The sequence below is a fragment of the Podarcis melisellensis genome, assembly GCF_964234715.1.
Source record: "Podarcis melisellensis genome assembly, chromosome: 15".
Taxonomy (NCBI): domain Eukaryota; kingdom Metazoa; phylum Chordata; class Lepidosauria; order Squamata; family Lacertidae; genus Podarcis; species Podarcis melisellensis.
The window spans coordinates 22,661,308-22,689,015 of record NC_138532.1 but is presented as its reverse complement, the minus strand read 5'-3'; the positions used below and the strand labels follow the sequence as shown (position 1 = coordinate 22,689,015).

The window sequence follows — 27,708 nt, the reverse complement described above, 5'->3', positions numbered from 1 at the left end:
CAGCTTAGAAAATGTGCTGGGTTTAATCTACTAATAAGTTGACTAATGCAAGCACCACTAAAATAAACTTACTGGTGGACAGGACCCACTAAAAAGGCTCAAAACAGAAGCCAACTCCACAATGGGATTCAGCTCTTTAAAAAACTTCCCAAGATGGCTTTTTTTTCACTTGACCAAACCTCTGTCCCCTTCACTCTCATAGGGCCCCTCGAGAATTGCAAAGAGCGCTCTACAGCCTTGAGAATCTGATCATTTTTGTCTTTAGCTAGATCACATTGCTCTGCTTCTAATATACAATGCACTCTATGGAAAGGCAACGTTACCGTGTGCTTCACTGTGATTCCCTATAAGATAATCATCCAAAGGATTCCTGAAAGTATAACAAAGGCATTCTGAAAACATAGCAATAGTCCCTTTGCTTTATTTTCTGCATTTGCATTATGGTGCTTTCAACAGAGGGACATTGAAATACCAAACAAGTATCTACTCCACAACTGAAGTCAGGCATCAACCTTGTGGTTCAATTAAGGAAAAAGGGCATTTAAACACATATTTTCTAAAAAGCTAGGGAGCATCTTTTGAAAACAACCTATAAAGCAATCTGGACATGTGATGCTTCATGAAAAACCACCCGTTTTATCTTATCTGATAAACTGGGGCACTTGGAAAACAGAAAGTGACATGAAAGTTGCATGTTTGATATTCATCCTGCAAGCCCATTTTCACGCTAGTAAATGCAGTCACAAAGGCAGCTATCTAGTTTGTCAACTCCACACACTGACTTCTAGCATCTTGCTGGAATTTTAACTGAACTGCAAACTATGGATTCAAGAGTGTTAAGGGTCGCACAAAGAAGCAAATGGCTTCTAAACTCATTCCAATGGCAACAGAGTTCATGTCAGGTTTCGGCTCCTATGTATCGTGCAAGAAAAAGCAGTGTTCCCAAATTAACTTACCATTAGCATCATCAGCTACAGGCATTTTCTCCATTACTGTATACAACAAAGTTGTTGCTCTGCAACTCGCAACTTATGTATTTCTGGCTTACCAAGTGTAGTCTTCATTACAGAACAACTTAGTTCTCAATTATATAATTCCATCACCAAGGTATCTGAGTGATGTCTACAGTGCCTGTCTCCCAGTAGTGTTACAGGAGAGGGAAGTTTATATAGTTATTTAAAAATAATGCATATAGGGCTTTCTGATCCTTGGAGAGGGAGGAGCCTATTTATTTTTAAAACTGCCTTCCTCTAGCACTCCCTCATCCCCACAGCCATTTTTAAAACTGCTCAATTTGCTTTCTTTGAGCTTTTTCAAATAATCATGGGGCCCTTTCCCTTCAAAAGAAGAAGGGTGTTTGTATGAGCCCCCAATTCTATCCCAGAGTGTAAAATACTGGCCATAGTTGTAATCAAAGTACAAATGGTGATCAGTGTGATGGGCGGCACCATTGATAATTTCCTTCAGTATGCCAGGAACATGATAGTCCCCGTCATGGATGGAGATTGTCCAGATATTGACGAAGACATAGAGGCCCAAATAGGTCATCTTGTGCAGAGGAAAAAGGAATGGGTAGATGTGATAAGGGATGCTTTGAAGGAAGCCATCCATGGGGTGAAAAGCATGGCTTGCAAATGGAGTTGGGATCTTCCACAGGTGATGGGGCTTGTGCAAACGCTGTGGAAGAAAAGAGAGGAATTAGAACCTTAGAATAGAAACAAGAAAGAGCCCAGAACACTTTCACTTTAATACAGCAACAGAAAGTGTCACCTGTCGCAAGGAAAGAACATTCTGAGATGCCCTGACAGAGAGGTGGTGGATTATTTGTGTGTGTGGCTACTACAAGTATGTGAGAATCAAGCTAGGCTTTTATTTTATTGAAAAATAAGATGGCAAAGATCACAATTCTGCTACATGAACCCCTGGCCCGGCTACATTTAAAACCTAGTTCACAGTCTTTAAAAAGCAAAGTGTGGAGAGTTGATGGGTGGAAAGAGAGATACAGAAAAGGGAAATGTAACTGTCAAATTGGACCACGCTTTCCATAAGGAAGAATTAATGCATCCAATGCTTTTTAGTTTAGAAAAAAGAGAGACAACTACTATCAAGTTATTTGGTGAAAAGAGTGAAATCCATATATTACTGAGTGTCTGAAATACTTCCTTTTGTTGGGCTACATCAATTTCTTTCTCTGTGCTATTCATGATTTATACATCTGTACTATGTCTGTCCTTGCAGCCACTATGTTCTGTCCTATGTTTTGATTACACTTTTAAAAACTTTTCTTTTAAAGAAAACGTTCCATTCTCTCATCATTTTTGCCACCCTTTTGGATAACTTTTCCAGCTCTACTATACTCCAATGCCTTGAGATCTAGCACCACAATAACGGTACCCCCTTAGCAGTTGGAGAAAGGTAACTCCTTGGTTTTCTTTTCTTATTGTCATGCTGCACCAACCTCGGGGCCGTACTATCCTTTGCACTTGATCCTATCAACACTGGGCTGCTGGTGCTAGTTTTTTAGTTCTCTGGCTTTTCCTACAAGTTAAGCAAGTAGCCTCTAGGGCCAGATGCATATTCATAAGTTTCCTACCTCAAAGTATACATTTATCACACAGCTTCACACACATCTGCCTTGAATCCTATTATTAGTGGTCTACAGTAAAGCAAGTTATGTAGACACTGAACCGAGAAATTAGACTCAAACAGCAAAACTCAGAAAAGCTTAAGAAGCAGCAACATGCTACCTGGCTTACCCTATTGCTGCATATGACCACATAACTGATTTGCTGCAGAGGAAACAATGCTAGAGAAGAGCACAGTGGATGCAAGTGTTTCCTATCTCCAAAATGGCTGATCCCTGTAGGAACTCTAGAAAAGCCTTCATGGATCAGACTGAGGTACATCTACTCTAGCATTCTATTTGCACCAGCAGCCAGTCAGAAGCAAGGCATGAAACTGAGGGTCCTTCCCTGCCTTTTGTCTCCAGCATCTGGTAATGAGGGACATACTGCCTTGATACATGGAGAGTCCCTTCACTCCACCTTCATCTGCACATGGAATGCTTCCTCCAGATTGGGTGCACTGTTCTCTAAGCATGTCTTACTATTTAACACTTTGCCATACCTTATACAAAAGCTTATGATGGAGAAATCGATGAATCCAGTAGATACACATATCAGTAAAGAAGAGGAAAGAGAGCATGCTGAGGATAACACCAAACCAACCTAGACAAAAAAAGAAAGGCGTGAGTTTCTTTTTTAACCAGACATTTAAGAATGTTTAGAATATTTCTAGATTTGTACAATATTGGATTATGAAAACAAAAAAGTAGTTTTTATGAAATCCATTTTGAAAGAAGTTTCCTTACTTGAGCCTTTGGCAAAGCTGAATCTCAAGCAAACAGAGCTAATTAATACATTGGAAAGGATCTGAAGGCTAAAGAGATAAAACCTGAAGAGCAACTCCAGCCAAACAAAGTCTGTTTACCATGGCAAGGTGTTCAAATAAGTACACAGGTGCTTTAGAAACACATACTGACTAAGCCAAAGGAACTGCTTTAGATGTTGCTGACTTACAACAGGAGCTCAGAACGTCTGGCCTGTAGACCATTCTTTGCCATCCGGGGGGGGGGGGGGGGGAGGGTCCAACTTGGCCACTTGTTTGTTAAACTGTTTCCCCTTGTCAATCAGACGATGTCATCTGACATCACTAGTCAATCATCTGTGGTCAACTGAATTGTTGCACCCTTGCCACAGCAACTTTGGGTGCTGATTGCTCTCTCCATGGCTAAAAGGTGAGCGTAATAGATAATTCTCAGACACACATAATACTTTGCCTCATTCACATATGGCTGGCTCATGGCCAGTCCTGTCGTGGAAGGAATTTGAAGGAGAAAAACAGTAGGTGGGGTTTTGCACTCTATCTTTTCCTGCTTTTGCACATTCAACCCCTTCCCTCCCCCAAACAAGAACAATGGGGAAATATCAGAGCTCAGTGGTAGCGCATGCAGAAGGCCCCAGCATCTCTAGGTAGTGCTGGGAGAGACACTTGCCTGAAACCCTGGAATGCTGCTGCCAGTCTGTGCACACAATACTGAGCTAGATGGACTACTGATCTGACTCCCTTTGTTTCTAGTGCTTGGGCTTTAATACGCATGTCATATGTAGCAAGGTCCCGTGAGAAGAAATAAATAAGAGGCCATCCTATGTACAACAAATGGTGGTTCGAAGAAATGAGAAATAAGTTACATAAAGTGGACTCTTGAGATAAGGATAGGACAGAGACTTTGACCCTATAAAGAGCACTTGCCAAGCAGTTTCCTTACCATAAGGAGAGTCTTCAATGTTATCATAGAGTTTGCTGTAACCTCTTACTTCAGCAAAGAAGATGGCAACCGTGGGGATACTGATCCATGGCATTGATTTGAGGGTGAATTTGATCTCACGCTGCACTTGATTCTGAACACAGGAGAAGACACTTTGTATAAAATAATATCCTGTACATTTACGGCATTTTAGAAAATTTAGCACAAATATTATCCCAGTAGTCCTTTTAAGGCAGAGACGTATTGTTATCTGCATACTGCAGGTCAGAAGCTGAAGCAAAGAGAGGATTGTCTAATGTCACATGACAAAATGACATTTGAAACTGAGATTTCCTAGCTTAGTTTTTGCCAGTATAGTACACTGCTTTGAGAAGCGTGCATGTTTTAAAAACATAAGTATCTATTATTCTGCAAAGCAGAAAGATAAACAGGTCATGTTTCTTTGTGAAAAACCTTGTTAAAAGGACTCATCTCAGACAGATGAGGTTTACTAGACCTGGTAAGGAATAATAATAATAATAATAATAATTTATTATTTATACCCCGCCCATCTGGCTGGGCCTCCCCAGCCACTCTGGGCGGCTTCCATAAAAACCAAAAATACAGTAAAATCACACGTTAAAAACTTCCCTGAACAGGCCTGCCTTAAGATGTCTTCTGAATGTCAGGTAGTTGTTTATCGCTTTGACATCTGCTGGAAGGGCGTTCCAGAGGGTGGGCGCCACTACCGAGAAGGCCCTCTGCCTGGTTCCCTGTAGCTTTGCTTCTCGCAATGAGGGAACCGCCAGAAGGCCCTCGGCGCTGGACCTCAGCGTCCGGGCAGAATGATGGGGGTGGAGACGCTCCCTCAGGTATACTGGACCGAGGCCGTTTAGGGCTTTAAAGGTCAGCCCTAGACCTGGTAAGGAAAGGCAAAACCTACACCCCATCAGGTAACAATGCTTGTGGCCAAGCTAGCTGTGAGATTCCTAGGACCCCGCCCCTTACTGTTGCCTGCATTCTGCTTTAGAGCAGGCATAGGCAAACTCGACCCTCCAGATGTTTTGGGACTACAATTCCCATCATCCTCGACCACTGGTCCTGTTAGATAGGGATGATGGGAGTTGTAGTCCCAAAACATCTGGAGGGCCGAGTTTGCCTGCACCTGCTTTAGAGCTACTACCCTGGGGATCTATACTTATGGCAAAATAGCTGTGAGGCTCTGCTTGCTTCCTTTCCCCCACAAAACTACTTTAACCTCACCCAAAGAGCTTTCCTTTACTAGAAGAGCTAAATCCCAAGGTTCAAACCCCAGTATCTCTTAATTAAGGAGGATACCACATATCAAAGCCTGTGAAAGAGATTTAGAGAGCTGCTGCCAGTCAGATAGAAACTTGTTAGGCTAGATCAGAGTTACATAATCCAGATGTTGCTGTACAACAATTCCAATTGACGCTGGCCACTGGGAATGCTGACTGGATGTTGAAGTCTGACAACATCTGTGAAGCCCTAAATTAGGTACTAGATAATCTTACTTGGAATGTGAGTAATTTCTTCATACTCCAGTAATCCAGATTAGTTTACATAAACGCTAGAGTCACCACCGCAATCTTAAGCAAGCAGGTTCAGAAAGAATAGGTGGAAAAATCACCGTTCTAGCTCTTTAAGCTCTGCGAATTAAAAAGGCTACCTCACTACACTCCAGAACCCAATGAACATTTGCACAAAATAGTTAGAGCATAACAACCTTAAGCAGATTAGGCCTAGAAATGCTAAGGGAAGAAAATGCTTTCACCGAAATAGCAAATCACACTGAAAACACCCATAGTTTAAATCTAAACTGTTTGCATTTCAAAATGTTAGTGTTACAAGGATGTTCCAAAATGACCATATTGGTTAAAACGTGACTGCATTTACTAGGGTGAAAACAAACAAACAAAAGCACCACACACAGCAGAGGTCTGTTTGCGTACAGAAATTCCAGAAAGGTACATACAAGACTCTCTGAAGTCTAGCCATAGACCACTGAAGAACTTAGAAAAGGGAAGAGCTGTGACACAGTGACTCACCTCCAAATACTGAGGATGTTTCTTTAGTGAGTGATCAAATATGAAGTAGTAGCTGAGACTGCCAATCAGCAAATAAAGGATAAGAGCACCCACATTTGTTATGACAATAAGGCTAATAAACTGTCGAAAAGGGTTATCTTCTGGCCATGCTGCTGGATAAACATAAGGCGTCAAAACGGAGTCATCTGCATATGCCAGGACAAGATCCATTGTTGTACCTGCATAAAATTGCCATGAATTAATGGAAGGGGGTACATCAAACCACAGTGAAGACATAAGAATGGTAACCTTGACAGGTAGGCTTTTCTAAAAATAGGCTACAATGCTGCAAATAAAAAGCTTGTCTTCCTCAAAACACTGAGTTGACAAGGACCCTATGCAAATGAGTTCCCATATATTTAGTGAACTAACAATATACAAATAATCTAACAGAATGCCAGCATGGCAAATGAGCAGAGTTAAGGAAGCAAAAAAGCTTTACCTTAAATGCCTTATTCAAACAAAAATAATAAGGAACACATAATGTGGCAAAACAAGCATTAGTGAATGGGTAATACAAGTGGAAAATAATTTGAAGAGCTTATTGGTAAGACAAACTTTTACATAGTTTTTAGTTACAGATAGGTAGCCGTGTTGGTCTGCCATAGTCAAAACAAAATAAAAAAATTCCTTCCAGTAGCACCTTAAAGACCAACTAAGTTAGTTCTTGGTATGAGCTTTCGTGTGCATGCACACTTCTTCATCGGAAACAGGAACATGGACATGGAAAGAAGAGGCTAGAAAAGCTGTACTAATTCCTCATTTTGGCCTTCACTCTGGGAGGTATCCTACCAACTTTCGGCACTCTTATTTATTTATTTTTTAACTTTTATTTTGCATTAAACAGGTACATATAAATATAGACAACCAAAATTACAAAGGAAAATTCCTTAATAGTAATGGAAAAAAAACCTTTAAAAACTACAAAAAATATCAGAGTACATAACACAGAACATAAGCAACTATGGAAAAGATAAAAGAAAAGAAAAAAGAAAAAAAGATGAGCCAAAGCAGCTATGGAGCAAGCCAAGGCAGCGAGCGGGATGGATCCCGCTCGCTGTTTTGGCTTCCCCTTTAGCCCCATGCAGCCTCTCCTTGTCGGGAGACGCTGCGCAGGGCTTTCCTGGCTGGTGGGGGGGATTCCCTCACCTCTCCCAAAAGCCTGCAGAACCGCGCAACCCCTTTAAAGAGATTGCGGCTTCTCCTGGCTTTTCTGGGAGGTGGGAGAAGGGACGGAGCTGCTTGTGTGCAGCTCCTGGGGGCTTTTCCCGCCTGCCTCCCCCCTGCATTCGCTCCATAGGATGCACACACATTTTCCCTTGCTTTTTAGGAGGGAAAAAGTGCGTCCTATGCTGCGAAAAATATGGTAAATAACCTAGTTTTGTTTTTGGGAATATTATCTGAAACCATTCCTAGTATAAATTCTTCCGGTTTCTTACTAAATGTAGTTTTTATCAATCTCTTTATCTCTTCATAAATCATGTTCCAAAATCTTTGTATCTCTAGACAGGACCACCACATATGATAGTATGTTCCTATCTGTTCCTTACATCGCCAGCACTTGTTATTGTTTGATTTATTTATTTTTACAGGGGTCAGGTACCACCTATAGTACATTTTCATAAGATTCTCCCTTATAAGGAAACAAGCCATGAATTTTATATTTTTAGTCCATAATTCATTCCAAATATTGGGTTTGATCGTATGTCCCAGGTCCCTCTCCAATTTTACTGTAATTTCTTTGATATCTTCCTCCTTTCTTTGCCTATTCAAAAGTAGTTTGTACATTTTAGAAAGTGTCTTTTGATTATTATATAAAATATCCTTCTCCAGACAGGATTTTTTTTTTGTCAAATCCTTCGGTTCTTTTATCCTTTTCAAGGGCGGCTTTTGATTGATAGTACTGCAGCCAGGTTATTCCCTTCTGTTTCAATTCGCTTCGGCCCTTTATTTTCGGATCACTACATGTTTCCTCTACTAAATCCTTATATGTTAGCCAATCGCTGTTCATATTCATCCTGTGAACTGATATAGATTCTATTGGTGACAGCCACCATGGTGTTTTGGTTACCACTGATTTTCCACTCCTCTCCCATACTTCATATAATGCCCTTCTCACAATATGATTTAAAAATCCTTTGTGGGATTTAACCTTGTCATAGCCTATGTAGCCATGCCACACGTACACAATATCCCATCCCTCCAGATCTAGGACTTCCGTGTTTTTAATTAATACAGTTTAATTAAGTACAGTTTAAGGTCAGGGATCGCAAAGCCTCCTTTTTCCTTCAACTCTGTTAGTAGCTTAAATTTTATGCGTGGGTTTTTTCCCTTGCCCAAAAAACTTGGCAAGGTCTTTCTGCCATTCCTTAAAACACTTTACGCCTCTAATTATAGGTATTGTTTGGAACTCTTAATAAACTACAGCTCCCATAATTATTCGGGGGGGAAAGACAGCTACGACTGTTTGTAGGCCAAAAACATGGAGGGCTTCTTCAAACTCAGCCCTCCATGTTTTTGGCCTACAACTCCCACGATCCCTAGCTAGCAGGACCAGTGGTCAGGGATGATGGGAATTTTAGTCTCAAAACATTTATCCCTTGAAAAGGATAAAAGAACCAAAGGATTTGACAAAAGGCTGAATTTGAGGACGCCTGGGAAGTGACTTTATATTGTGATGCCCGTGTGGTGCAGTGGTTAGCGTCAGACTAGGATCTGAAATCACCCATGAGACATCTGAAGGCAGCCCTGTTTAGGGAAGTTTTTAATGACTGATGTTTTAATGTATTTTTAATCTTTTGTTGGAAGCCACCCAGAGTGGCTGGGAAAACCCAGCCAGATGGGTGGGGTATGAATAAATAAATAATTTATTATTATTATTACTATTATTATTATTATCAGGAGGGCTGTTGGGCCAGCCACACACTCTCAGCCTAAACCTAACCCCACAGGGCTGTTGCCAGGAGAAAATGGGGGGAAACATACATGCCACCTTGAGCTTCTCGGAGAAAAAGGTGGGATATACATGGAATAAATAACTAAAGCATGTTTTAAATGTATGGCCTGAGTAAGAGGCAACTTTGAGGACAAGCTACAGAACCTGCCAATTTGTTCCTGCTGTTTCAAAAAGAGCTCCTGCAATTAAAAAGCCACCATGACGCCCAAGCAGATTGAATTTTAAGCCCCGCAAGTAGCTGCACCCTACTTACCCAAAAGGGGCTTGCGCACAGGAGGAGGACCAGAAGGCGGACTATTGGGGGGCTACACCCCGTTGCATTCTGGGAACCGTCCGCCCTTTGTCCTTCGAGCCCAGGGAGGCCCCTCGCCCTCCACAGGTGTTTCCTCTGCCTGATCCTGCGCCGCCTCCTTCCTCTTACTCCGCCAAAAGCGCCGCGCAGGTCGAAATCCAACGCTCTCGCGACGTGACGTGTGAGCAGGTAAGCGGTGGGCGTGGCCGCTGCGGATAGCGGCCCAATGGCTGAGGGGGGAAAGAGGGGGCGGGCAAAGAGAAGGAATCGCTAGCCTGATGGGACGACAGCGCCCCTGGCCAGGAGTCGCGCGACGCTGGCCTGTTGTGTGACGACACCCGCGCGTGGCTCAAGGTACGGCGTCGGATTGGACGGGTCTCCAGAGAGGGGCGGGGCAGTTGGAGGAAAGGAGGAGGCCGCGAGCCAATGAGCAGGCCGGGCGTCGAAAGAGGGCGGGGCTAGGCGTGTCGCGCGGTTTTGTTTTTCCGTTCCTGAGGTAAAAAAGTACCCTGTCAGAAGCTTCTCAAGGGGAGGATGGATCTCTGAGGGGGAAGTTGGCCTAGTTGTTTTTTTTTTACCTCAGGTGTGTCAGCCTCAGCAGCAGGTTGATGTGACCAGCGTTCAGTAATCAAGGGCGCGCACATCTCACTTCATAAAAATTATTCACCACGTCATGGTTAAAAAACCCCCTCAAAAGCGTTTTTGTTTTTTAAAAAAGAGAAAACTATATATAGTGGTCTTCAACTGGTTGAGATCCACCTCTGACTGCCCACTTTCACATGGTCACTATAGATTTTATGATGGAATAGTTTATTGTTTCAATATTAATGGTCATAATACCAACCACAGGGAAAAAATTATATAGAACCTATATATATATTAAAATATACCAAAAGTAATAATAATAACAGTACTCAAAAATGTTAACATACAAATGGTTAAAGGAAACTAATATATTAAAATCATCCCATTAAATACTTGCTGTTCACCATATTTACCTCAATAAAATTGCTCAGCTTTTGGGCAGCCGCTGCAAATCTTGCAGCTGTCCCAAATTAAACAACAGATATGTGATGTTCACTTGATCACCATCTGGTATCATGCTTAACAAATTCAGAATAAACTGTCCTTTGTTTAGAATGAAAAGAGCAGTAAAGTAAATAATGATAAAAGATCTGCTGCTTGACCCACACATATGGTATAATATGCTGTGCATGTACTATGCATTTGTTTGTTTTTTTAAAAAAGTTACTTTTTCACACAAAAAAGCGTTACAAATTTTTACATAAACCATAAGTTACTTTATCAATTGACTTCCCATCCTCCCCTTTCATGGTTTCTGTATCTACCCTCAAATGCTGTGTATTTTGCCTATAGTATTCAATACATTCAATTTAACCTAGTTATCTTAATATTTCACACTGTTGCTCATATTTCAAATGTATGGGGTATAAATAAATTTATTATTATTATTACTATTATTATTTATGTGCAAGAGAGGAGGATGGGGCAGAAACCTAGAGGACCTCTTTGCCTCCAAAGCAACCCCATCAAGTCCAGGGATCAAGACTTCGATGATATGCACACCTATCTAGAAGTCAATCCTATCCTATTCTGAATAAAACCTTTTCAGGATTGCATTGCATTGCAATCTTTCCTAACTATGGCCACACACAGATTGACTCCACAGGAATGGGAAGAGATTCCTTCCAGACTTTTGGCATGATGCGGTTGCCCTAGTTAGTAGCACTGACACTTCCTCACTTGGAGCCAGGTGTCCTGTGAGAGAAGGGCATCAGCATGAAACTTTTGAAGTTTGCTGGGTCCTATAATAAAGCCATGGTTTTCCCAGTAGTGATGTATGGAAGTGAGAGCTGGACCATAAAGAAGGCTGATCGCCGAAGAATTGATGCTTTTGAATTATGGTGTTGGAGGAGACTCTTGAGAGTCCCATGGACTGCAAGAAGATCAAACCTCTCCATTCTTAAGGAAATCGGGCATGAATGCTCACTGGAAGGGCAGATCGTGAAGCTGAGGCTCCAATACTTTGGCCACCTCATGAGAAGAGAAAACTCCCTGGTAAAGACCCTGATGTTGGGAAAGATGGAGGGCACAAGGAGAAGGGGACGACAGAGGACGAGTTGGTTGGACAGTGTTCTCGAAGCTACAAACATGAGTCTGACCAACTGCGGGAGGCAGTGGAAGACAGGAGTGCCTGGCGTGCTCTGGTCCATGGGGTCACGAAGAGTCGGACACGACTAAACGACTAAACAACAAATAATAAAACCCTGTGTCTCCTACTTAGTTCTTTGAGAGAGCTGGTGTGCCGAGGAGAAAGCGGGTGTGTAGAGCAGCAATGGAGAACCTGTTGTCCCTTCAGATGTTACTGGACTACAATGCCTATGAGTCCCAGTCACCCAGCCAGCATAGCCTGCACAGTCACTTACGAACTCATTGTTAAAACCATGTTTATGGAAGACAATCTTACTCGGCTACGAGTGATCGCCAAAGAAGAAGAAGACGACACACTCCTCCCCCATTTTACCCCCTTTTGGGGAGGGGAATGGGTCTTCCAGTTTTTACTACTTCTGCATACTTTGGAGATACACAGGATTTAACACACACACACATACAAACACTGGGGTATATTTTTGGGGGGGCAAAGTTGTTCAGTTTGTTTGTCTTTTTTGGCCAAAGTTGTTGAAGTTTTTTTTAGTTCTGCCCAAAGTTGATGATCTTTTTGGGCAAAATTGCAAAACTATAATAATAATAATAATCCGTTTTTGAGCTATTTTTGTGGGAAATCGGCAAAAACAGGACTTTTTTTTTTTGCTGATTTCCACCTGGACAATGCTGCCGACTGCAGTATTTCAGATATGTCTGCAAAATCCTGGACGTATGGCAACCCTAACAAACAGATAAAATAAGAATGTGGCAAAGAGAGAAAGCAGCTGAAGAGTGAGCAGGCACATAGGAAAAGGGAGAGGTTGAAAGAAAGAAAAAAGCAACGGTGCTTCACTGGGGAATTTATAGCAACATTTTGCTCTGCTTATTCTAATTTATTTGTGTACATAAATGTAACAGGTATTGGGCCTCCTTGTGAAGAAAGTGATTCTGGTGCAATTCTCACAATTTGGCAAATTTGGACTAAAAAGGAAGTCTGTTGCAATATTTACACTAAATGAAACCTTTCTTATTAAGTATAAAAGGAAATGCTTTGTATTTATTCTACAGAAGTTCTGTTGTACTACACTTTTGAGGCACCAGAATAATTCTTCTGTATGTTACTTCCTTGTGCTAATGAGCCAAAGTGTGCCAAGCACAATGCCCCTTAAATGACATAACGATAATTGCTGAGGCTGTTGACGCAGCAAAATGTTGCCCATCTGTTATTCCCCATGACATCTATAGCAATATCACTAAATACAGTAGCACAAAAACAGAGTCCGTGCTCTGTTTAGATAAGAAGTTAGGTCTGAATTGTGCCAGGCAAGCCTGTGCATGTTGATTCAGAAGATAGTTCCAGTGATTGCAATGCGGCTTACATCCAGGTAAAACTTGTATAGATCTACAGCGTTAATTGCCTTCTAGATTGTAGATAAGAAAATAATTAATTCATCCCCCAGTTAAGAAATCACTGTACTGCATGTGCTTCATGAATGCAAGGAGGCATACCCTGGAACAGTGACTCATGCAAACTCTCAGAGTTTGCCAGCCTCAGAGCTAGATTTTTTTTTTTGTAGAGACAGAACAGGTAATCTCTGAGGATGGGTATGTTGGGCTCTCAAGAACCTTTACTTACTTATTTCCTGTAGGGTGCTTGCAATTCACTTGTGGCACACCAGTATGCCCGAGTGCATAACTTGGACTTACTTTATTTGGGAAATGTTTTGTACCCTCTGATGAAAATAGGGACGTCTCATTCCATAATGATAATTTTACTATTTATACCCCATATATCTTCCTGAGTTGCCCCAGTCACTCTGGGCAACTTCTAACATATATAAAAACATAATAAGACATTAAACATTTTTTAAAAAGCACCTTCCCTATACAGGATTGCCTTCAGATGGCTCGGAGGTCAGATAACTCCATACCCTCCAACATTTATCCAATGAAAATAGGACATCCTAAGGAAAAGTGGGACATCTTCTCTAAATCAGGGATGTCCATGGAAAATAGAGGTGTTTGGAGATTCTGATGTTTTAAGATCTGGATTAATGATACTGCCATTTCCCCAACCATACTGAAGCTGCAATCGCATTTGCATTTGCAGTTGAATTCACTTCTAAGCAGACCTGCAAAGGATTGCATCATAAATGTTTACAGTTGTTAGATACTAGTCTGGCAGCTTGCTCAAAGACATACCCACATAATGTCTCTAATTATAATTCCAGTTTAGTTTAGGTTCAGTAACACAAAAGTAGGTAAATTTTAGTTAAGAGGTGCCCTACGAGCAAGATATTCTAATGATTGTGTTTTGCATAACTGGTAAATTGACATCCAGACTAGTCTGTGTATGTTGCCTCTGTTTTATATAATTGTTGTATTAAGGTAACCAGCTAGCAGGATCAACTAAATTTTGCAGCTTGTGACCCACAATTATGGAACTCCAATGAGTCACGCCTGTCTTGGTTCCCAGAGCCCAAATGTGTGGTGCATGAACGGTTTCTTGAATTGTTCATGTTGATCCTTCCTCAGTTCATAATATGGATCCTGTTAAAAAATAATTGTTAGCCAGAGCTATAGGGGTAACAGTATATCTGAAGATATGTAAACAACCCTCAAAATTGTTCCTTCTATTCACTTACTTGTTTATGAATGCATTTTTTTAAAAATACTGGTGCATTATTACAGGGACTGGAAATGGCAAAGAGTAGCAGAGGAGTTGGGACTGCCCAGTAATATCAAAGCTAGGAATAGCTTCCATCCTGTGGCTGTAATTTGATAGTCTGACACAGATTTCTCAGATTTCTGAGGTGCTGAGCTGTAGCTATTGCAAAACACACAGCCTAGCAACACAGGTAAGTACAAACACCATTGCACATTTCACCCATACAAAAGAATACTTAGAGAACTATGCTTCCTCCTTTTTCACTGTTCAGAGCTTAAATCAAGTTTTGCTCTCTGGATACTTTCTAGGAACCCAGAACCCCAATTCCCTGTTTCTGGGGAGGTGATGAGTTTGCTTTCAGATGTGCTAATCTGTTAATCCTCATGGAAATGCTCATGGAAGACTTCACAACTTTTCTCAAGGTATAGTGTTTTAAGACTAGTGCTTTAGTTTGCAATTGCGGTGCTTTATTATTATTATTTATTACATATTTTCAAACCTGCATGTGAACTGCTCTGAAAGGAATTTTCCCTGAAAGGCATTTTAGAAATGCTGAAAATACACCAAAATAATAGCCAGCAGTCCACCTCTCTTAGTGTCTTCTTCTCACTGTATCCTACCTAACACACACACCAAAAAGGTGATGTGCAGAATCCATAGGGGAGTTCTCCCAGAATACAGTTAGTTTTAATTATTTCTGTGGCACATTTGTAGGAAGCATTTGCAGTGGCTTGTGCCCATGATTTCTTTCCCCAGGAGACTGGAAAGCGGTGATGAATTACAACTGGCTTTGAAGGACTTGTAAAATGGTTGATACAGGTTCATGAATGAGGATAGGTCTATAAAGATGATGATGATAATATTTTTGGCAATGGCAGGGTTAACCCACTGGCACCTGGATGCATTCTGTATATCTGCCTGGAAGGATCCTTCATGGTAAGTGACCAGGGCTGGATTTAGGTTTGATGAGGCCCTAAGCTACTGAAGGTAATGGGGCCCTTTATATATCTAGCTGTCCTTTGTCAACAAATCGTTATTGTTTTTTCTGTTGAATATATGCTATATGGCAATTTATGGACCTAATAGGTATCTAAAACCATTTGCACATAACAAAAAATATGTATTTATCAAAGTAATTGTTGAACTGAAATACAATTAAGAGGAAGTATATTATAGTGAAATACAATTAAGAAGAAGTATATTAAGAGTGAAATAATTCCTAAGTTCTAACTTAAAATGATTTTTTCTTCATAACAAACTTAATAATGCAAACACATTGGCATTTGGCAATAACAAAGGTTCCTTTAGAAACACAATTTACAAAGACTCATAATTTTTGGGTGGCCCCCAAGAGAGTGGGGCCCTAAGCTATAGCTTGTTTAGCTTATATGTAAATCTGGCACTGTAAGTGACCAATGTTCCTCTGTATCACACAGATTCAGAGACTTCACCCTTTGAAATTCACTTACAGAAAACCTTCAAAAGGTGAACATGAAAAATCCAAGTAAGTAATAAAATACTTTCCCTTTGCATTGAAAGTTATTGAATTGCTTTTCCACAACAAATTCTGAATGTTTTTGCATGTTGAATATTGCTTTGATATGATCAGACTAGGATTTCTTATAAAATGACTTTCCCCACATCTGAAATGAATTGTTTTGCATAAATAAAGGTAAAGGTAAAGCGACCCCTGACCATTAGGTCCAGTTGTGGCCAACTCTGGGGTTGCGGCGCGAAGCAGAGCAGCACACGGAAACGCTGTTTACCTTCCCGCCGGAGCGGTACCTATTTATCTACTTGCACTATGACGTGCTTTCGAACTGCTAGGTTGGCAGGAGCAGGGACTGAGCAACGGGAGCTCACTCTGTCGCGGGGATTTGAACCACCAACCTTCTGATCAGCAAGTCCTAGGCTCTTTGGTTTAACCGACAGTGCCACCCACGTCCCTTTGCATAAATAATGTTCTGTAATGTGCCAGATTCACAAATGGTGCAGTCTGTGAGTGTACCCAGGGCAACTGCCCCCCTAAATCAAGTAAATAAATAAAAATACTTAACTATCTGACCAATCGCATCAAGTATAGCTCGGTTCTCCCCCCCACCAAACAAAACTCCTACCCCCCCCAACATAAATCCAGGCTATGCCCATGGAGCAGTCCCTACACAGAAGTTAAGCCTCACTGAATTCAATGGGACGTACTCAGAGGCAAGCATTTATTATTGTATGACAGCATAAGTGAGGCTGCTAAGTGAATAATTGTTGGTGGCAATAATGTGGAACAGCAAATAAGCTATTAGCATGATAAATAAGAGAATAGAAAATAAAGGATGATTCCCCACTCAATAAACACATAGGACACACCTAATGAACCCTGTCAGCAGAAGCCCTGTGCAAGAACATCTACTTGTGCAATGGGACTTCCCTCCTCTTTTCTCCCCCACTGCCCCAAATTGGCTCGCGTGGGTGTGGGTGTGGAGAACGCTTAGAACAGCTTGCAGGGAAAATGGGGATTGTTCCATCTGGCAAGCTGATACGCTTGTGCAGACATAATGTTTGTAATAGCACTACATTGAATTCCATCCATAACCAGGAGGCTATAGATGCTTTCAACCAAGTTTTATTCAGACCAGATCCATTAAAATTAATGGGACTAATTTAGTCATGTTTATTAATTTCAGTGGGCCTGATGTGAGTAAAATGTAATTGAATGCCAACCTATGCACACTGGGGTATATACAACTATTACAAGAATAAAAAAAAACTTTTAATGTATCAATAAAAACCAAAGTATCTTGGAAAATAAGCAGTAACTGTCCAGATACTTTGTCATTCGTAAAGATTACAAATACAAAACCTTGCACTTTTAACTGAAGCAGTTAATGAATGCAAATGTACAAGTATGGCTCAACTGCTGAATTATCCAATTAATTCTGAGATTATGGCTTTGCGTTTGTTAATAATGCTTGCTGACCAGGGCTGTGTTGATTAGTTCATCTCACCCATTAATTGTGCAAGAGCTTTGCACAGAGAGGCACAAACAGTTTATTGTCTTTCACAGCTCTCTGGATCAAGGCCAGTCTTTTCCCAGGGTTCCCAGACAAGAGCCTCTGTCAGACATGGAGAACTTCACTCACTCGTTGTCATTAGACCCATTCTTGGCAAAAGCAGCAAGAGATACATCTACTGATGTGGTCAAAAGCGCTGTGAAGGACTTTGCCGATGACTACCTCAACAGGGCTGCTATTTTCAATAGTATGGATGAAATAGTGACTGAAGTGGCCCATGCAGCTTTGCCAAAACTAGTGAGTAATATACAGTACTGGCCACCTCTCTCCCACATCTCCTCCTTCCTGCACCCTGTGCAAAATGAAATAAATGCAGAATTTCTCTGATGGTACTGTTTTACTGCTGGCTTAGATCCAAGAGGCACAACAAGAATTGGACCAAGAGGAACTGCTGGATGGGATCATCTTGTGTGTTGTTGAGGAGGAAGCCAACGCCTTAGTTCAGACTGTCCTTGATGAATATCATTCTGAAATGTTTAAACTGCAAAAGGGAGAGGTAAGCCTAGAACTTGTGCTCTGAAAATTTAAAAAGTACCTTGTCGGCTCAGAGCAAAGGTCTGTGTATTCCACCATCCTGTTTCGTACCTTTGGGAAGCCAGAAACAGGATATGAAGACAACTGATGCCCTCCAGTTTGTCTCCAGCCGAAAGTTACACTGCATGGAACATGGACTGTCCATTTTGCTGTCATGGATAATAATCATTTATTGACCTGCATTAATTTAATCATAAGTGATTACAATTATATCATAATGGCCAAACTATTCTATCAGTTAAGCTAGCTGCGCTTAAGAGAAACCATGAAATAGACAACTGGAACTTTTTATATTTTTTGATGCTATTGAACTATTGGGGGTCTATATTCTAGATTATATTTTATATATTTGCATACCACTTAGTACTTAAGACAAGCTTTTTACAAAACAACAACATGTATATAAATTGCAAATAGTGACTTTGAGATGTATGTTGCAATAGAAAACAGAACTACCATACTATGCAATTAAAATAATAAAGCCTCAAAAGACAAAAACATATCAGCTCCCAATATTGCCAACCAGCACTGCTGTAACATAGGAGTTGACTGGAGGGCACCAGCTTGGTGAAGGCTGCAGTATGGTATAGAGGTTAGACTAGGACCTATGAGATCCAGGTTCAAATCCCTACTCAGCCATCTAAGTCACTTGGTAACCTTGAGCCAGTTACGATCTCTCAGTTTAACCTACACCACAGGAGCATTGTGAAAATAAAATGGAGATGAGGAAGAAATCCGTTTACACAGCCTTAGGCACCCTGGAGGAAGGGTGAGATAATGTATCAGAAGGTAAAATAAAATAAGTTGGGGGAGGGCAGAAGTTTGGGTCCCTGTGACAAAACCCAGGATGCTCAGACTTGCCTTTCAAATGGGAAATTTAGCAAGTGACTCCTGGTGGTTTTCTGGATATGCACAGTCCCCTTCACCTGCCATTGAGCTTTTTCTCCTTCCACTGCCATTTTCAAATTTTATATTAATTGCCATTAATAAAATGAACTTCATTACTTCTAATCATCCCACAAGAGCAGTGAGGGTTGCACGCTCCCTCCACTTGATGCACTGAAATGAGTTTGCCTCTCTCACCACCACTCTTCACTGTCTGTTCAGTGCCATTTCTCTTTGAGATTCATCTCACTATTAAGGCACATCATTCAGTCTGGACTCTGTCCTTCACATTCTAATTACTTGGAGAAAGAAATAAAAAAGAAAGAAAAGATTGCTGTTATTGTCAGGCACAATGCAGAGACCTGTCTTCATTTATTTGCATATCAGGCAGGAGCACGTCAACCTCCCCTCTTCTGCCAAGGTAATCTCCACAAACAAGCATCTCTGCATGTACGTCAGCGAGGAGCTACACAAAATCACAATGCACTCTTCCTTATTAGAAACCAAAGCCATTACAATGCATGCCAAGTTCCCTACAACACGACAGGGTGTAATCTATAAATCATATGCCACAAGTATTTATGCCGCCTGTCAGTTCTTATCCTTTAGTACCCAAGCAAAGCATTTTTCCTTTTACTGATTCTCAGCATCAAAGTGGCATTTTAAGACCTCTTTTGAAAAACAACAGCAACCACGAAGCATATCAAAACTCACCCTTTGGCCAGGCAGAGGTGTGAAGGTGAGGCATATTTCATAGCCACCCTATTCAAGATATGAACATGGCATCAGGAAAACTCTGATTTTGTACTGGAATACATTATTATTTTGTACTGGAATACATTGTTATTAACAAAGCACTGACCTGTGCCATACTTTCCAGGCACAGGTCAGTGCTTTCCCCATGAAAACATGTTCTTTAAAGCTGAATTGGAGCAAACAACAATTTGGGTTTTCTACGGATTGCTGTTTGCCTTGATTAAGCTTTAAGGAGTGGGTTTTCGTGGGGACAACTCCAGAGCAAAAGGGCGCTTGGACATGGAGCTTTAAATCACGGACTGTGCCTGGAAAGAGCGGAGGAAAGGGAAGTGTGGATAAGCCTTATCTATAAAATCTATATATAGTGTTTCCTAAAAGAAAATACTTCTTCATGATCTGATCCAGGAGGGCTGTACTTGTGTTATTAGAAGTTAACAATTTAGTACAATTGACTTCACTTGAATATTTTGCTCTTTTGGAATATGGTTGTGGCAAAAATAAAAGGGCAAGTAAAAGCAAGAAACACACAGCAGCAGTATAAACAGGTAGGAATAAAATAATCAGGAAGTAACTACTGATGAAGGGGGTATCCTGATTCTTGAAACTTAACACAGGTTTTTTTGTTGACTTCTTAGACTGCAACAGAAATTGCTTGAGATACCTCAAACTTCTTCACAAAACCGGAAGGTCTAATAAAACTTGGTGTTGTTTTTTTTTTTAAAGAAAGAAGAGAAATCACACTTTGTGACATTTTTCAAGTTCAGTGCTGCTTGGCACAATCCTGATTAAGGAAATCAGCAGTGCAGCCTCTAGAGACAATATTTCTCTGACCCTAAGGTCACCATACTTGAGGACAAAAAAGCTTCGGGGGATGGATAAAATATGAGGCTGCTGAATTAAAGCACATTAACAATTTGACCCTGCACTATATGATCTGCCATGGATCATTATCTCTTAAAATGTCAGAATATTTATACACTTTTAGATTGTCCATGAGAGGTAAGCCGAATCATTCCAAATCTGTCATGCACTTGCTCTCACTTGAAGAAATTGGTTGTAATGCAGCAAGTTAAGTATGTGTAACCATCACAGTTAAATGCCATGTCACAGTTCAGTGTCTCAGTAATACTACAATACTTGTTATTCCCACTGATCTTGGTTGGATTTAGAGGCATCCAGTTTTTGCTGGATTGAACCTCTTATCTGAACTTTAGCTGGATACTGCTGCCACTTCCATAGGGGAATTGGTTTACCCCTTAAGTGGGCTGTGCTACATGTAGAGTTTGGGAATATATGTTCTTTCATTAATTCTCAGGAAGCAGATGTATTTATTTATTAATAAGATTTCTTGCCCATATTTCACTATAGGGTCCCAGGGCAGATTACAACAATATCATATTCAAGTATAAAAAAGATAAAACTGTTGCAAGAATAAAAACAAATAAAAACATATTTCATTATTGATCTTTTTAAAAAGAGAAACTAAGCTTGCTTTGTTTGCACACCTATAAGGGCAGCCACTGGAACTCTCTCTCCTTGAACACAATGAGAAACCTTAAGAAGCAGCTGCTGAAGAATGTTTTCTTTTTCTTTTAGAAATGTAATGGGGGTGTCTGTTTCTGTCTCCTCCCCTCCCAGGTTGCTGTGCTTGCCGCTAAACAACTTATTGATATATTTCTCCTGGAGCGTCTGATAGGGAAGATGGGTTTGCAGGGCCCAAGGTTTTCTGGGAAGGAGCACTCAAGCGCGATTTTAGATAGTGAGTATTGAACAGCTGGGGAGGGAGGGGAATGCCTGTAACTTTGGGGAAAGACATAATATCTTGGATTTATTTAACACTGGGGATCTAAGAAGCCTTTTGCAAACACTAAAGGGCTGGCGGAGATGTGAGCTTTGATTACATTTCCAAGGAAGGTTACTGTGGCATGAACAATGGTTGTCGGGCTTAAATATGACAGATACTAGGCATACCTACACTGCAGATTTAAAGTACCCTTAATATTCAGATGGTCAGGTGCATCTGCCAACAAGTGCAGGAGTCAGCCTTTGCATGTTACAGCAAATGAGTAGTAGTGTGGCAAAAGTGGAATCCTGTAGGCAGCAGCTTCTGCATGCCACTCACTGGCCATGATCTGGGAGTCAGACGGAACTGAACAGTCAAATAGACCCTGCATGCTCAGACATTTTTCCTAGAACAAAATTCACAGATTTTTTTTTTGGGGGGGGGGAGTATTTTTTTTAATATCTAAAATATCTGCAATATATTCAGTAAACAACATTTTGGCAAGGCCAGTAAAAATTCTCAAAGAGGCTCTAGTTATTCATAAATTGTTGTAGCTCACTGGCAGCCAGTGCAATGCTTTCAGGTCTGGTGATAACGCATAGTCACATTCGGCTGCTCCCCTTACCAACGAAGCAGTTGCATCTGCATGAATTGCAGCCTCTAGACCATCTTCAAGGCCAACCCTACATAGTGCATCACAGTAGACCAAACAGGAAGTCATCAGAGCATGGACAACTGGCAGGAACGGCTATAGCTACCCATAGTGCTACACTCATACACCGTGCTATTTTTCTAAAAAAGGAAGTGCTGGAACTCACCATGAACACATCCTTTGTTCTCTTATAATGGCAATGGCGTCCACCCAAGAGGTGCCAGAACTGAGTTCCAGTGAGTTCCGGTTGAAAAAAAGCCCTGCCCATACGGCTGTAGTGTCCTACCAACATTTCTCAAGTGGATATCAATTATCCCTCAAGAAAATCCTTGCACACCAGTTTTATGGGGATATAGCCACATTGCTGTTATGGCTGATTTTTCTAGGGGCAGGAAGGATACAGTGCTATTTGGTGGGGGAAAAGCTAGATCAGGACCTGTTACAGCAGGGCAGGGGCTTGATTGGAATCCTGATTAGAATTGCCTTCCCCATAACTGTTATTTGCATTGAGAGGAAAGTGCCCATTGGCACCTCACATTGCAAAAACAGGCACTCAGGTGAGGAGGGATTCCAACTGAGAAGATGGCAAGGAGAAAGAGTTAAAGCTGTTTCCCCCCCCCCCATGCCAGAGTCCCAGCCCGGCTCCTCTCTGCCCCCTGCTATTTCAGGTTTGTTTGTTTTTAATCTATGGCCTTTTAAACTGTGTGTTACTAGTAGTTTTGTTACTGTGCTGTGTATTTGTGTGTTTTTCTATTGTAAACTGCCCTGTGATCCTTGGATGAAGAGCGGTATAGATATTTAATTAATAAATAATAATAAATATAAAAAAGAGAGAATTCCAAGCTCACCAGGGCAAACTGCATGACAAATGCCATGTCCAGTTTGGCCCTCAATCTTCCTTGCCTACCTTTTTCTTTCTAGATTTTATGTTCGATATTCTCCTTAAGCAGTTATTTAGCATTCAGCAGCAGCAGCGAGTTACCTCTGAGAACATCCCCCTGGGAGATTTCCATCTGAAAGCTTTTACCGAGGTGGTAAGTAGGCTCATATTTTAAAATGTTGATTGTTTTGGCTGCCTTTTATCTTTCCTGTACTGCAGTGTCCAGAGGAGCTTCACCCACCCTGCCTCCACCTCTACCAGAGCAGGCTCAGAGCTAATTAAGGGGAAAGGGTCGGATGTAACACATACACACACACACACAGAGAGAGAGAGAGGGAGGGAGAGAGAGAGAGAGAGAGAGAGAGAGAGAGAGAGAGAGAGAGAGAGAGAGAGAGATTAGTCGAGAACTGCTTCATCATGGGCTGCTGGATTCCCCCTCCTTTGCTAATCATAGATTATTGCTCCTCCTAATATCTCTTTCCCTATTAAATATTCTGTTTAACCTTCACAGTGCTGAAATTAAGTCAAATACAGCACTCCAGTGCATTAGTTGTCCTAAGTGCCTCAATGCAGCAATTGCCCTAAGTACATAGTGGTAGTGGGCTCCTTACACTCACAGAACAGCAGCTTTGCATTCACAGTATCATATGTATCTGAGGTGGAGGATAAATCGAGGTCTTTGCCTTCCACACACATAGGCTGGTACAGAATGCTGCTGTATGTATTGTAAGTAAAACTATAATTAAAAAAGGCTTCCTCAAGGCAAGTGAGGAAATCCCATTTAAGTATGTGAAATTTACTTCCAAATGAATATGTAGATCTTTCTCAATACTTCCTACCTGATCATTTTTAACTGGAGATGGAACAGGGCACCATATTATGAAAGATTACCAAAGTCTGCCCCTGCTGTGGGAAACTTGCAAGCAAGATTTGAGAGCAACAGAACTCTCCCAACTTCTGTCCCTGGCAGCTGTTTTACAGAGACATACAGTACTGCCTTCAACGGTGGAGACAGATCATAGCCTTATCCTCCAAGAATTTGTCTAATCCTCTTTAAAAGCTATCTGAGTTGGTGGTCATCACTACAGCTCGTGGAAGCAAATTCCAGGTTAACTATGCATGGTGTGAAGAAGTATTTTCTTTTGCCTGTCCTGAACTATCCTTTCAGCCTTAGGGCGCTTAAGCTAAAACGGGCTCCCCCTCTGCACTGCAAACCTAATTCTTTGTGTCCAGTTGTCACTGAAAGCATAGACAACTGTGCTCCTTCAGTTGTTCCGACAACCTTTGAAATATAATCTGTTTGCAACATTCTGACAGTCTGGTTGCAGATCGTAACAGTCTTGTAATGCAGAAATCTAGAACCACTGGGTCTAGCTTATTTTTACAGAATAGTTTTACAGAATAGGTAGTTACAGAATAACTATCATCAGATAGTTCCTAGGAGTTAGAGCACACATTTTCAGGGTTTCCACCCCTGAATTATTATTTTTTGTTTCCTTGCTGTATTAAACACAACTTCCATTATCCTCAGTAGATTCTTGCTTACCTTTAGCCACACATCAAACGTAGAGTTACCAGAAGGTGAATGGTGCAATTATTCTGGACCAAAGGCTGGGATATGATTTATTTATAAACCTTATGAAAGTCGAAAAGTACCATTCTTGAGTCCTGAATATCGAAATCCTATAGCCACAGGAAGCATGCCTGTCCTGATACGTCCTTGAATGACCTTTCAAATGCCCATTACCTCTGGAGGCGCTTTGTCCTCCTAATTTGACGGAAGTGCTGTTTTTCAAGAAGTCATTGTTGTTTACCTTTGTACATTCTGCAGATCAGATGGACTACTGACTCTTAAGGGTTGTATATCATTATTAGAGGGGAAAACATTGTGATGTTGAAATCATTTCAAACCAGAGATTTGTAAACCAAATTTTCCAGCAGATGGCAGCAGAGTAAGCAAGTTTTAAACTCTACTTTCTACTGCAAGGAGCCTTAAAAATAGATCTTAAAATGTGAAAGATTGGCAGGGCACATGGTTTGTGTGTCTTCAGGCTCTGGCACATTCTTTTGACTCTAATCTGATGGGATATTGCTTTGTCTTAAATTACTCATGTGGCTGCCACTTCTTTTATTATGAAAACAGCAATGTGGTTCACATCAAATCAGATCTCTCATTTCATATTATTTTTTTTAAAAAAAACCAGAGCATGAAGCCTTTGTGCTGTAACCTGACTTGTGTAAAGGCCTCAATTTAAAGAAAGTGTTAAGCTTGTTTCTTTCCCTGGATCAGCTCCCGCCCTCACTTTTTCCTTTTTATCTAAATTTTGGGATGCCTCTCTTGTGTATTTCAGGCTTTAGATGTTATCTTGACAGAGCTGAATAAAGTGGTGGACGAGGACATGGAAGATCTGCTGGAATATGAAAAGAAAGCTCAGTAGAAAGGAATCTGTGGCTGGGGGGTAGTTTTATTACAAGCATTCTGGGGGACAGACAACTATATCCATCTTTATGCTCAATGCATAAACAACAGAATGTAAGCACTAGAATTCTCTTAAATCAGATCCATTGTGTCTAGCATCCATTTTCTTCAGTGGCCAGCCAGATTCTTCCAGGAAGAACATAAGCAGACTATGCGTGCAACAATTCTCTTTTGCCATTTGCCCCCACCCCTGGCAATTGCTGTTTTAAGGTTCTGAACGTGAAGGTTCCATTTAGCTATCATGGTCAATACCCATTAATAGACTTATAAATACATTTGTCTAATCATTTGCTGCCCACCACTACATCTTGTGGCAGTAATTGCAAATTCCATTAGTTATTTCCAATAGGCAAAGGCTAAAGGGACCCCTGACCATTAGGTCCAGTCGTGACCAACTCTGGGGTTGCGGCGCTCATCCCGCTTTACTGGCCGAGGGAGCCAGCAAACAGCTTCTGGGTCATGTGGCCAGCATGACTAAGCCGCTTCTGGCGAACCACAGCAGCACACGGAAATGGCGTTTACCTTCCCGCCGGAGCGGTACCTATTTATCTACTTGCACTATGATGTGCTTTCGAACTGCTAGGTTGGCAGGAGCAGGGACTGAGCAATAGGAACTCACCCCACCGCAGGGATTCGAACCACCAACCTTCTGATCGGCAAGCCCTAGGCTCTGTGGTTTAACCCACAGCACCACCCGTGTCCCGGTTATTTCCATTAGTAACTAGTTAATTTTGCATTATGTGAAGGACTTTTCTTCATGTGGTGTTTTGCAGATTTTGCATTTAATTAGTTACATGTATTTTCCCATCCCCCATAGAGGTATGTGATTCCATCTTAAGCCTCCTAAGCTCATGGCCATTACCACAAATTGTGGCAGGAAGCTTCATAAAATTAACTTATGTGTATAGAGACGGTCCAGCTCTTTGCTGCTCATATATGTGGGTGGAGTACAAGTGTCTGTCATAGACCTGGAGCTGTTTAATTCCCTTGACTGTAGATACCAGCTGTTTCCAGAATCTTATTTCAGGAGCTTATCATGCCAAAGAGTCTAGCCCCTGACATCTGATTGACTTGGGGCATTTGAGAGGTAGGACTACCCTTGATGAGGAAGCTTCACAGTGCACAGAGAGGCTGGATTGCCTGTGCAAGCCCCAGAATGTCACTCCCCACCATGGTATCTGAGTACCTGGGCTGCTTTTTGGAAGCTGCCTGGATTATCTCAATATGCTTGATTTAAGGACATTCAACTCTTATTTTCTAAGTGTGTGCTTACCATTGTTCCCTTGCACCAGCAAAGGGCAGAAGTCAAGACTCCTTATACCTGACCCATCCGCCAACTCAGGGGCTTCATACGGCCTGCCCAATCACAGCGAGGCAGTGTTAGAATTGTTATTCCTTTCTGTGCCTGAATAGTCCTTTGAGGCCTGAGCATAGGCTTTCTGGGTTGGCTTTCTGGGTTATCAATGCCTGCTAGCCAAAATAGCTGTGTTCCACCTCCACTCTCAGTATGCCTCTGAACACCAGTTGGTGGGTATCACAGGTGGGTGGAATGCCATTGTGGGCTTCCCAAAGGCATCCAGTTGGCTGTGAGAACAGGATGCTAGATTAGATGGACCATTGGACTGATCCAGAAGGTCTCATGTTCTTACATCAGCTTTGGGCTATTCATTTTTTTAAAGTCCTGTACTAAGTATGCCAAGTTTAATGCAGATGCCCTCTTCTGCAGATGACTGGAGGCATTTTGTTCTACTGCATCTAGTCCAATGCACCTATTAAAACCAGGATTTGCACTATTAACAGAATATCTCTCCCTTAACAAGAATGATATTCTGCTCTCATAGAGGAACTTGCTACATAATTGACTGAGGTACATGCTTAACTCATTCTGTATGATATATTTCATTTAAAGGGTATTTAACAGAAACAGAAGAGAGGAAAAGAGCACCTGAATAATGTAAGGCTTTTTTATACGCTTATGTTTCATTTCAGGGTAATGTATGTGAGTGTAACGCTACTTTATATTTATATTGATTCCCCATGTGATGCAATAACAAACAGGAAATGAGCATATCTGAACACAAAGTTTTATTAAGAATAAACCATGTTTAAATTATTTGGCTGAATGTATAACAAAAAGGGACAGAGTTTGAATTGGGATGGGGGTGGGGGAGGGAAGAC

General features: G+C 41.2%; 2 protein-coding genes across 2 annotated transcripts; one reads left to right on the top strand and one right to left on the bottom strand.

Moving 5' to 3' along the window:
- On the bottom strand, window positions 1-9,843 carry SC5D (sterol-C5-desaturase). The gene is made up of 5 exons (XM_081890012.1): window positions 9,624-9,843; window positions 6,376-6,593; window positions 4,328-4,460; window positions 3,127-3,227; window positions 1-1,677 (listed from the first exon to the last, which is right to left on the bottom strand). Exons 2-5 carry the CDS (start codon window positions 6,583-6,585, stop codon window positions 1,225-1,227), a joined length of 897 nt encoding a protein of 298 aa, XP_081746138.1. The 5' UTR covers window positions 6,586-6,593; window positions 9,624-9,843; the 3' UTR covers window positions 1-1,224.
- LOC309357656 (uncharacterized protein) lies at window positions 9,627-27,643 on the top strand. Its single transcript, XM_081890022.1, has 9 exons — window positions 9,627-9,851; window positions 14,805-14,918; window positions 15,933-16,000; window positions 17,555-17,798; window positions 17,914-18,057; window positions 21,375-21,495; window positions 23,093-23,205; window positions 25,403-25,486; window positions 27,440-27,643. The coding sequence occupies exons 2-9, from the start codon at window positions 14,880-14,882 to the stop codon at window positions 27,446-27,448; spliced, it is 822 nt and encodes a 273-aa protein (XP_081746148.1). The 5' UTR covers window positions 9,627-9,851; window positions 14,805-14,879; the 3' UTR covers window positions 27,449-27,643.
- The last annotated feature ends 65 nt before the right edge of the window (window positions 27,644-27,708 follow it).

Excerpts from the sequence above, each read along its gene's own strand:
- SC5D (XM_081890012.1), bottom strand. The coding sequence starts at position 6,585 with ATGGATCTTGTCCTGGCATATGCAGATGACTCCGTTTTGACGCCTTAT. Across the intron at positions 4,461-6,375 it reads AACATCCTCAGTATTTGGAG|AATCAAGTGCAGCGTGAGAT; the intron begins GTGAGTCACTGT and ends TCCTGTGTTCAG. Across the intron at positions 1,678-3,126 it reads ATCATAAGCTTTTGTATAAG|CGTTTGCACAAGCCCCATCA; the intron begins GTATGGCAAAGT and ends TTTCTTCCACAG.
- LOC309357656 (XM_081890022.1), top strand. The coding sequence starts at position 14,880 with ATGGAAATGCTCATGGAAGACTTCACAACTTTTCTCAAG. Across the intron at positions 14,919-15,932 it reads ACTTCACAACTTTTCTCAAG|ATTCAGAGACTTCACCCTTT; the intron begins GTATAGTGTTTT and ends TGTATCACACAG. Across the intron at positions 18,058-21,374 it reads TTAAACTGCAAAAGGGAGAG|GTTGCTGTGCTTGCCGCTAA; the intron begins GTAAGCCTAGAA and ends CTCCCCTCCCAG.